The 12408-nt window shown below is 40.1% G+C and overlaps 1 protein-coding gene across 2 annotated transcripts in view; it reads left to right on the forward strand.

Moving 5' to 3' along the window:
• LOC106879678 (uncharacterized) overlaps positions 1 to 8676 on the forward strand; it is a 9635-nt gene extending 959 nt beyond the window's left edge. The window contains exons 2-7 of one of the 2 annotated variants that reach the window (XM_089344893.1): positions 733 to 852; positions 2436 to 2529; positions 4156 to 4332; positions 5950 to 6053; positions 7321 to 7407; positions 8505 to 8676. In XM_089344893.1, the coding sequence (XP_089201019.1) occupies positions 733 to 852; positions 2436 to 2529; positions 4156 to 4332; positions 5950 to 6053; positions 7321 to 7383 (558 nt within the window). In that variant the 3' untranslated portion in view covers positions 7384 to 7407; positions 8505 to 8676. Of the gene's footprint in view, positions 1 to 732; positions 853 to 2435; positions 2530 to 4155; positions 4333 to 5949; positions 6054 to 7320; positions 7493 to 8504 lie in introns of those variants that run through there. The other variant, XM_089344892.1, reaches the window with a different exon arrangement.
• The last annotated feature ends 3732 nt before the right edge of the window (positions 8677 to 12408 follow it).

Raw genomic sequence — 12408 nt, forward strand, 5'->3', positions numbered from 1 at the left:
TACTTTGAAGGGTTTCATTGAAAAGAATTGAACCCTAGAATTTATAGTATACTTTATAAAGCTTTATTCTATTTATTCAGGTCTTCATAACTTAGTAGTTCATCAAAAAGAAAAAAAGCAATAGCATAAGTGTAGAATAATTATTTCCATTGACTCCACGGTTTTGCTCCAGCATGGTCACACCCCAATGACAGAAACAACTAAAGGAACCACACAATTGGCTTCAAGTTTTGTCACAAGGCCGACAATTTTGGAGGAGGGCGGTAAGACAATTACATCAGTGTCAGTACTTAACTAGTAGTTATTTTCTCAGCCATGAAAGATGGAAGTCAAATGTTGACCGTGACAGAGTTTGAACTCATTACATAAAACAGGGGTTGTCAAACTTTTTGACTTGCGGACCCCTTTATATTTCAGGCTTTACCTTAGGGACCCCCTTATAAACGCTTATGAAATTTATACATAAATATTTGCTTAAAATAACATATATTTTTACATTTATTCATTTAACAGTATTTAACAAATAGGTTTATTGTCAATTAAAAGATTATAAAATCAAATTGCCCATAAAAATATTTGCTGTCCATGGACCTCCTGTCTTGTCCTTGCGGACCACAGTTTGAAAACCCCTGATATAAAAGACAAACGAAATTCCACAAAGCATTTTGCCCAATGGTTCTGCTAGTTCACCACCTCACACACAATACTAATATTGATTATCGCCCCTTACAGGGATCTGGCGTAGTATTCTATGACTACAGTGGTGGAATTTACTCAGCTTTCACCAACCTTACTGTAGATGCAGCACACAAGATTTTCTCCCTGACCAGCACTCATGTCGACTTGAACAAGGTAAGAACCTTTTGTCTATCTCTGGTTATCTCTGTCCATCTCTTTCTCCATTTCTCTATTTATTTTTCTGGCTATCTCTGTTCATTTCTGGACATCTTGCCACCTTTCTGTCCATCTCTGGTCACCGCTCTGATGATCTCTGACTGTCTCTTTCCATATCTCTGGCCACCTCTATCTACCTCTCTGATAATCTCTGACCATCTCTGGTCATCTCTCTAGTCATCTTTTCCATCTCTCTGGCCATTTGCGCCCTTTTCCATTTCTCTTTCTGTCCATTTCTGTCAATCTCTGGTCATCTTTTTCCATCTTTCTGTCTATCTCTGTTCATCTCCCTGGCCACATCTGACCATCTATATTCACCTCTGGCCATCAATGGTCACTTCTGGTCATATATGAGCATTTCTTTGGCCATCTGTGGTCATCTCTGGTAATCTCTCTGGTCCCCTTTATCCATCTTTCTGTCTATCTTTGTCCATCTCCTTCTCCTTTTCTCTGTCCATCTTTTTGTCAATCTCTGTCCATATCTGACCATCTTGGGTCATCTTTGTTCATCTCTCTGGTCATCATCTCTTTGTTCATCAATGGTCATCTCATTTCCATATCTTTGTCCATCTCTCTGTCCATCTCTTCCCATCTCACAGGTCATCTGTGTCCTTCTCTGATCATCTTTCTGGTCATCTCTTTCCCTTTTTCCAGCCATATGTGCCCACTCTCTCCATCTCTCTGTCCATTTTTTGGCCATCTCCGTTCATCTCTCTAGCCACATCTGACCATCGCTATCTGTCTTCCCATATCTCTGGCCATCTCTGACCATTTTTGGCCCTCTGTGTCCATCTCTGGTCATCTCTTCCATCTCCCTGGCCACATGTCCATTTTTTTATCATCCCTCTGACCATCTCTGTTCATCTCTCTAGCCACATCTGACCATCTCTATCTGTCTTCCCATATCTATCTCTTCTCATATCTCTGGCCATCTCTGACCATTTTTGGCCCTCTGTGTCCATCTCTGGCCATCTTTCTATTCACCTCCTCCGTCCTCCTGGCCATGTGTCCATTTTCTATCATCCCTCTGACCATCTCTGTTCATTTCTGGCCATCTCTGGTAACATCTCAGTCCATCTCTACTCATCTCTCTGGCCACTCACACCAGCAACAACACCTGTACCACCATCACTGGCAACACCAACACCACCACCACAACCACCATCATCAGCATGACCACCACAACCATTACTACCCACACAACCACCACCACTACTCACACCAATACCATAAACACTGCCATCTTCCATTCTACCACCACCTACCACCACCCCAACAAAGAAACCAACACCATCAACAACAACAACACTATTAGTAACACTTCCAACGACAACACCACCACCCTCATCCCCACCCTTATCACCACCCTCATCATCATCCTCATCCCCACACTTATCACCACCTTCATCACCACCCTCATCACTACCCTCACCACGACCCCCCATCACTACCCTCATCACGACCCTCATCCCCACCCTTATCACCACGTTTGTATTTTTGTGTCTCTAACTCTCCAATTGTGCCTCTCCCTCTACTTACAGGGTATCGTTTACATTATGACTGGCGGAACTTGCTACAAAACACCAGTGGACAAAAGCTGGATCAGCCAAGAGGATTTGCCACACTGCATTCCAAGTATGCCTATTCTATTAATCCTCTATTCTCATTCTTTTATTCTCCTTCTCTGTCTTATTCTCTATTCTCTCTCTCTCTTTCTCTATTCATCTATTCCATCTCTACAGCCATCTGTGTCCATTTCTGGTCATCTCTCTTACCCTCTCTGTCCAACTCTCTTCATCTCTGGCCACATCTAAGCATCTCTATCAATCTCTCTGTCCATCTCTTATTATCTCTTTCCATCTTTCTGTCCCTCTCTGTTCGTCTTTCTAGCCACATCTGATTATCTCTATCCATCTCTCTAGACATCAATGGTCATCTCTTTCCCTATCTCTGACCATTTCTGTTCATCTCTGTTCACCTCTCAGGCCATCTTTGACCATTTCCAGTCCTCTTTGTCCATCTCTGGTCATTTCTCTAGTCCTCTTTCCAGCCATGTATGTTCTTTTTGGTCATCTCTGGTTATCTCTCTGGCCACCTCCGGCCATCTCTGGCCATTTCTGCTCTTTTTTGTCCATATCTTCAACCATCTGTGTCCATGTCTTTCCATCATCACTAACCAGCTCTCTGCCCATCTCTCTGTCAGTCTCTGATCATCTCTGGCCACTCACACCACCAGCAATACTACCACTACACCCACCACCAATACCACACAAAGAAGCAGTTTCAGATACAGCTTAAAAGAGCCTCAAAACAGAAAAAAAAAAGAATGACAGTTCCACAAACTATATAAATACAAAATCAGATATCTTTTTTAAATGCTACCACTTTGAGAAGTATCTTCTAAAACAATGGCCAGTTACATCATCACTAGTTTAGACAGTACAGAACTATCACAGTCTTTATTTCTGCAACTTCACACTCTGTATCATATCTATATATAGCAGATTGGTCATTACCTCTAAATCTTATGAATTAAGTGACCTTCAGTGGAACATTTGCAACTTCCTCTATATTTTCATATTATTTTTTTCTATCTTTGCCTATTTTTTGCATATTTTGTATTTTGCATTTATCAAATTTTTTGTTCATATATATTTATATTTTCTTATATTCAAACTAACAAATGGAAAATAACCTATCTCTAACAATCTTTAGATGTAATGAGTTGCTTACAACGTCTTTGACCCAACATGCAAAACCAGAAGTTCTTTTATGTGTCCAGTTGTTTATTGATTAATGATTATTTGATAATGCACTTTTATAGTGGACAGCCTATGGTTATAGTGTTTGGCTCTAGACAAAGGACAGAGACAACTGGCAAATACTATAGCCACTAATACTAACTACATTGCTGCACATTAGATAATGTAGTCCTAGATATATATCTAAATAAAGGATGGGATGGTCACAGGTGGGAGATTTTTGATCACAGGTCTGTCTGGACCATGACTGACCTGGGGTTAAATAACAACTATATCCACTAATACTAACTACTATACTATACATAAGAAAATGTAGTCATAGATACAATGCATCTGAATATATAAGATGGAATGGTCACAACTGGAACATTTTTCATTCATATGTCTGTCTATTGGTTTAGAACTGACCTAGGGTTAAACAACAACAACAACAACAGCAACAAAAACAACAACAAACAGTAACCATTAATGTTAACAACAATCCACATTCCATTGCCAGAGTCTGCCAAGAAAGTAGCCCAGTTTTCAGTTGGAGGGCCACGTGAGGATATTGAGATGACCACCTACATGCAGAGTGTAAAAATAGGTTTCCGTGAGGTGACCGTTACCAAACACTACTGCTATCCCCTGCAAGAGATCTTCTACACCCAGACAAAGAGCCAACAGGGACACAACCGTAAGTCAATCTTCCATCACAGTCACTATCTCTGCCTGTCCCCTTTTATCTCTGCACCCCCTATGTATACATACATACATACATACATACATACATACATACATACATATGTATGTATGTATGTATTATAAATATATAGGGATCAGCATGAGATTGCTTCACCAACATACTGAAAATTTAGAAATAGCAGTCAAAGAACTACTAATTCTAAACTACAATTTTTTTCTCTAACGGATGGCGATATCTACGGCACACATAGAACAAAAACAGAAGGGAAAATAAAAACAAACCTGCCTTTAGTTAATCATGTACGACGTTTCGTGATTAAGAATATAAAATTCATTCTTTCCCACTCTTCAGCATGATATATTGATGATTTTATATTTATATGTATGTATGTATTTATGTATTTTGGATTTTACTTACAAGGTATTGGAATCTTATATGTATACCATTCTGCCTAAACAATTGATTTACAAATATAATATCCCTACATTCACTCTCTATTTCCTATCTTATCTAAACTAACTATTGCATAACCATCCTCTTACACCGTCTCCGATGAAGGGATATAATAAATATCCTGGAAACAGCTGTAAGACCTTCTATTTATAAATGTTCTATAATGTACACAGCTTTGGGTTTTTTTTATCTCATTACAAAAAGTAAATCCTTATATACATACATACGTATTTATTGTAGTTAACAAAGCATATTCTATACACCTGGTAGTTAACCAGTAAAGCATGTTCACTGCCTCAGTGTTCATTTGATTAATGAGAGAAACAGAAGATGAAATATATGAGAATCTTTATTGATCACTCCAGTATTCCCTTCACAAGGAATCAATGCTAGATGGGTTGAAGTGATTGTAGTGACCAATAAATATTCTCATATATTCCATTTTCCATCTCTCTCATTAATTATATCATATTATATGTATGTATGTATGTATGTATGTATGTATGTATGTATGTTTATGTGTATGTATGTCATTATTCAGTTTATTTCAAGATTTCTTGTCAATAGAGAAAGAACTGGTTTCTAACCTAAATCCAAGACTTCTTCATTGGAATTTCAACACCAACAACAGGGTATTTTTGTTTGTCTGTATGTATGTATGTGTGTATGTATGTATATGTGTGTGTGTGTGTGTGTGTGTATGTATGTATGTGTGTGTGTGTGTGTGTGTATGTATGTATGTATGTATGTATGTATGTATGTATGTATGTGCAGATTTGCATGTTTTATGCTCATATATATTTAAATGATAAACTTCTGGGAAGTTTTCCAGATTTTTACAGTTCCAGTGATGGATTGGATCTGTAGTCTTCGAATTAGCTTACTTCTCTATGGTTTTGAGAAACCTAATTTCTCAAGATTGATATTTAGGCAGTGTGTTACATATCCCAGGGCCCCAATAATATGTATGTATGTATGTATATGTGTATGTATGTTTGTATGTATGTATTCATGCATGTATGTATTCATGCATGTTCATGCATGCAAATACATATGTGTGTGTGTGTGTGAATGCATACGAGTCGAATGAAAGAATACTGAATGCAGTGCTGTGTATGTCTGAAATACTTGCTGAAGGTTTCATTTCAATTACAGAGAGAACAGCAACAATGAGCCAGTTAGCCAACCTTGAAGAATTTGTTGAGGACCCAAGCGTCTTTGAAATCCCTTCGATATGTTTCAAATCTTCTTACAATAAGGTAAGAAACATCTTTTATCTTTTATCTTTTACTTGTTTCAGTCATTTGGCTGCGGTCATGCTGGGGCACCACCTTGAAGGGTTTTAGTTGAACAAATCGACCCCAGGACGTATTATTTTTAGGCCTGGTACTTATTTTATTGGCCCTGTTTTGCCGAATCACTGGGTTACAGGGACATAAACACACCAACACCAGTTGTCAAGCAGTGGTGGGGAACAAACACAGATACAGACACACACACATACACACACAAAGATAGATAGATAGATAGATAGATAGATATATAGATATAGATGTATATATGTTTCCATCTACCAAATCCAAACTTTATGTAGTCAATCCGAACATGAACAAGCAAGAAAAAACAACAAAAAAACAACAACAACGCGAGGACGTGGAATAAGTACAGTGTTATTGGACGCTCAGGAAAGGAAAGAAAAGAAAGAGGATTTCATGTTTCGAGCGGAGCTCTTCATCAGAAATATAGAAATAGTCCAAAGAAGGGAAGACGGAGAAAGAAAATTGCCAATGATACACACGTGGTCACATATATGTATATATATATATGTGTATATATATGTGTGTGTGTGTGTGTGTGTGTGTGTGTGTGTGTGTGTGTGTGCGTGCGTGCGCGTGCGTGCGTGCGTGCGTGCGTGCGTGCGTGCGTGCGTGTGTGTGTGTGTGTAAATGCATATTGTATTTGTAAGGTACATATAAGGTTGCTCTTACTTCAACATGCAATCGGCAACTGCATATTGAAACTTCAGGTCACAAGAATGAGGAAAACTCAACAGTTGTACCCTCGTGTGCACTCTACCCGAGCTTATGGCCAGAAAGTGCTACTACCTTAAAATGACCCCCAAAAACATGTTTGTCACTCGATGCCCCGATGAAGAAAGAGGCTGTATGAAGGCCTCCGCTTCCCCATGAGACCACCCCTCCTCACTTCCAATCCCTTTGTCTTCATCGCGCTTTCATTCATCCACATATATTTATACACATATACATACATACACATATATATATGAGTGGTTGGCGTTAGGAAGGGCATCCAGCTGTAGAAACTCTGCCAGATCAGATTGGAGCCTGGTGCAGCCATCTGGTTTCACCAGTCCTCAGTCAAATCGTCCAACCCATGCTAGCATGGAAAGCGGACGTTAAACGACGACGATGACGATGATGATGTGTGTGTGTCTATGTATGTATGTGTATATATATGTATATATATGCCAGTATGTATTTATGTATGTTATCTCTATTTTTGCAGCCACCACCCGCCGTCCGAGCAAGACTGCACTCTTTGGGATTCATGACTCCTTACGTGCTCTAAGAAACATGGTTTTTAAGAACCTTGGTAATAACAATCATAATAATAATATTGATAATAATATTGTTTATTATAATGATATAATAAAGTCTCAGACAATTTAACATAATAACCTCATTTGTTGTTATTCTTCTTCTTGTTCTTTTTTTTCTCCTTCACATCAAAAGTAAGTAGACACCATCTTTTTTTTTTTTTTGCATTCGTTGCCAGTGCCCACTGGACTGGCTCCTGTGCAGGTGGCACGTAATATACACCATTTCGAGTGTGGCCGTTGCCAGTACCGCCTGACTAGCCTTTGTGCCGGTGGCACGTAAAAGCACCCACTACACTCTCGGAGTGGTTGGCGTTAGGAAGGGCATCCAGCTGTAGAAACTCTGCCAAATCAGATTGGAGCCTGGTGCAGCCACCTGGTTTCACCAGTCTTCAGTCAAATCGTCCAACCCATGCTAGCATGGAAAGCAGACGTTAAACGATGATGATGATGATGATATATATATATATAAACTACACTCTCGGAGTGGTTGGCGTTAGGAAGGGCATCCAGCTGTAGAAACTCTGCCAAATCAGATTGGAGCCTGGTGCAGCCATCCGGTTTCACCAGTCCTCAGTCAAATCGTCCAACCCATGCTAGCATGGAAAGCAGACGTTAAACGATGATGATGATGATGATGATGATATATATATAAACGACACTCTCAGAGTGGTTGGCGTTAGGAAGGGCATCCAGCTGTAGAAACTCTGCCAGATCAGATTGGAGCCTGGTGTAGCCACCTGGTTTCACCAGTCCTCAGTCAAATCGTCCAACCCATGCTAGCATGGAAAGCAGACGTTAAACGATGATGATGATGATGATGATGATATATATATAAACGACACTCTCAGAGTGGTTGGCGTTAGGAAGGGCATCCAGCTGTAGAAACTCTGCCAAATCAGATTGGAGCCTGGTGCAGCCACCTGGTTTCACCAGTCCTCAGTCAAATCGTCCAACCCATGCTAGCATGGAAAGCGGACGTTAAACGACGACGATGACGATGATGATGTGTGTGTGTCTATGTATGTATGTGTATATATATGTATATATATATGCCAGTATGTATTTATGTATGTTATCTCTATTTTTGCAGCCACCACCCGCCGTCCGAGCAAGACTGCACTCTTTGGGATTCATGACTCCTTACGTGCTCTAAGAAACATGGTTTTTAAGAACCTTGGTAATAACAATCATAATAATAATATTGATAATAATATTGTTTATTATAATGATATAATAAAGTCTCAGACAATTTAACATAATAACCTCATTTGTTGTTATTCTTCTTCTTGTTCTTTTTTTTCTCCTTCACATCAAAAGTAAGTAGACACCATCCTTTTTTTTTTTTTTTTTTTTGCAATCGTTGCCAGTGCCCCCTAGACTGGCTCCTGTGCAGGTGGCACGTAATATACACCATTTCGAGTGTGGCCGTTGCCAGTACCGCCTGACTAGCCTTTGTGCCGGTGGCACGTAAAAGCACCCACTACACTCTCGGAGTGGTTGGCGTTAGGAAGGGCATCCAGCTGTAGAAACTCTGCCAAATCAGACTGGAGCCTGGTGCAGCCACCTGGTTTCACCAGTCCTCAGTCAAATCGTCCAACCCATGCTAGCATGGAAAGCAGACGTTAAACGATGATGATGATGATGATATATATATATATAAACTACACTCTCGGAGTGGTTGGCGTTAGGAAGGGCATCCAGCTGTAGAAACTCTGCCAAATCAGATTGGAGCCTGGTGCAGCCACCTGGTTTCACCAGTCCTCAGTCAAATCGTCCAACCCATGCTAGCATGGAAAGCAGACGTTAAACGATGATGATGATGATGATGATGATATATATATAAACGACACTCTCAGAGTGGTTGGCGTTAGGAAGGGCATCCAGCTGTAGAAACTCTGCCAGATCAGATTGGAGCCTGGTGTAGCCACCTGGTTTCACCAGTCCTCAGTCAAATCGTCCAACCCATGCTAGCATGGAAAGCGGACGTAAAACGATGATGATGATGGTGATGATGATGTATAGCTAAAAATGGAATAGAGGTGCTCATCAACTTACAACCTATCCGACTTAAGACCAAACGACATTACGGCAATTGGTGCACCAGCTTCCAGCAGCAATAATAAATAGTTCAGCTGAAATCTAATGGGTTTGATTCCTTAGAAATTAACCCATCTACGGATGACATCAGCTAACAAGTGCTTACCCTAGGCTTTGGTTTTCGATCGCCACTGTGGTTATCCCAAGTGTTGGAGGAATATCTTGTTACCAAGACATCAAGGAAATCTTGTATTTATTTACTCTTTTACTTGTTTCAGTCATTTGACTGCGGCCATGCTGGAGCACTGCCTTTATAGTCGAGCAAATCGACCCCAGAGCTTTTTCGTTGTAAGCCTAGTACTTATTTTATCGGTCCCTTTTGCCGAACCACTAAGTTATGGGAATGTAAACACACTAGCATCGGTTGTCAAGTGATGCTGGGGGGACAAACAGACACACAAACACACATGTATATATACATATACGACAGGCTTCTTCCAGTATCCATCTACCAAATCCACTCACAAGGCTTTGGTCGGCCGAAGGCTATAGTAGAAGACATTTGCCCAAGGTGCCACGCAATGGGACTGAACTAGGGACCATGTGGTTGGTAAGGAAGCTACTTACCACACAGCCACTCCTGCACCTATTTATTAGATGATTGCTTGAGACTCTGAACAAATAACACTGTTGTAGGATAATACAGAACGCTGTGTGTGACTTTTACCCGAGAATGTACCTTAAGAATGTAAAGATATAAAACAACACTGAGTAGGCCTATAGGACAACTTATGACCAAATTAACTTACAATCAGTCAGTCAGAACCAATTGTGGTCGTAAGTCGACGACGACCTGTAAAGTCATTTGATGTATTTGAATATTTAATCTAGGGATTTAGTTGACAAGCCACGAGCATAAAAAGAATTAACAAGTTTGAAGCACTGCGAACACAGATAAAACGATATAATAAGGCGCATCTATTCTGTGTGTGTGTATGTGTGTGTGTGTATACTCATATACGCCTATGCACTAGAGAGAGAGAGAAAGAGACAGACAGACAGAAACATATACATATACATATCAAGGGTAGTTAGAAATATTAGAAATTTCTACTACCAGTGGCCTAGCGTGTAAAAATTTAGTCCATAGACTATATATTATTCATATAAATACAATGTACATTTAAACACATAAGAGGTATCCATCATAAGAATCCTTACATGCTAGAAAGAACAGCTAAGTTCCAAACCACTATTAGGGATAAAACTTCGAAGGGAATGAAAAATAAAAACATTTACCATCTGAAACCATGGTCCAGGAATTAGATGGTAAATGTTTTTATTTTTCATTCCCTTCGAAGTTTTATCCCTAATAGTGGTTTGGAACTTAGCTGTTCTTTCTAGCATGCAAGGAATCCTATGATGGATACCTCTTATGTGCTTAAATATACACTGTATTTATATATATATATATATATATATATATATATATATATGCTTTTATTCTTTTACTTGTTTCAGTCATTTGGCTGTGGCCATGCTGGAGCACCAACATCAGTTGTCAAGAGATGGTGGTGGGGACAAACACACATATATATACGACAGGATTCTTTCAGTTTCCGTCGACCAAATCCACTCACAAGGCTTTGGTCAGCTTGAGACTATAGTAGAAGACACTTGGCCAAGGTGCCACCCAGTGAGACTGAACCCGGAACCATACGGTTAGGAAGCAAGCTTCTTACCACACATATATGTATGAGTATTTATATATAGAAATAATAACAACAGATGGACCATATGTCCATCCTGTTTCATCCATGGTCCATCCTGTTTCCAATGAGATTTTAATTGACTATCATCAGGTGAACACATGAATCACAGCATTTAAAAACATTCAAAAGCCAACAGTTTGTGCCATTTCATGATGCTGTGACCAGTGCCAGTCATAACAATGTTTATATATATATATATACTCTATTCAAGGATTAAGGCTACCATTGGTTTCATCTCCACTGGAAGTTAACATTGATGTGATAGGCCTGATAATTAATTGTTAAGGGAGTTCCTAACAGGAAACCAATGGTAGCCTTAATCCACAAATAAAGAATCTTTATCTACCAAGGCACTGTTGAACACTCATTCTCATTTTTCAATATTTACATGTATGGACATATATATGTATTTTTTCTTCTTTTTTTTTCTTTTACTTGTTTCAGTCATTTGACTGCGGCCATGCTGGAGCACCGCCTTTAGTCGAGCAAATCGACCCCAGGACTTATTCTTTGGAAGCCTAGTACTTATTCTATCAGTCTCTTTTGCTGACCCGCTAAGTTACGAGGGCATAAACACACCAGCATTGGTTGTCAAGTGATGTTGGGGGGACAAACACAGACATACAAACACATACACACATACATATATATGACAGGCTTCTTTCAGTTTCCGTCTACCAAATACACTCACAAGGCTTTGGTCGGCCCGAGGCTATAGTAGAAGACACTTGCTCAAGATGCCACGCAGTGGGACTGAACCCAGGACCATGTGGTTGGTAAGCAAGCTACTTACTACACAGCCACTCCTACGCCTATATTCATATATCATCATCATCGTTTAACGTCTGCTTTCCATGCTGGCATGGGTTGGATGGTTTGATTGAGGACTGGCAAGCCAGTAGGCTGCACCAGGATCCAATCTCATCTGGCACGGTTTCTATAACTGGATGCCCTTCGCAACGCCAACCACTCCGAGAGTGTAGTAGGTGCTTTTCACATTCCACTGGCATCAACCATGTTCGGATGGTGTTTTTTACATGCCACCACCACGGGAGCCAGCTGGGGGGGGGGGGGGCACTTGCTTTGACCATGTTCGGAGGTGCTTTTTATGTGCCACCGGTATGGTAGCCAGTTGGGGGTCAGTGATATCGATCACGTCCAGATGGTGCTTTTTATGTGCCACCA

The sequence above is a fragment of the Octopus bimaculoides genome, chromosome 29 (assembly GCF_046866305.1).
Source record: "Octopus bimaculoides isolate indiv1 chromosome 29, ASM4686630v1, whole genome shotgun sequence".
Classification (NCBI taxonomy): domain Eukaryota; kingdom Metazoa; phylum Mollusca; class Cephalopoda; order Octopoda; family Octopodidae; genus Octopus; species Octopus bimaculoides.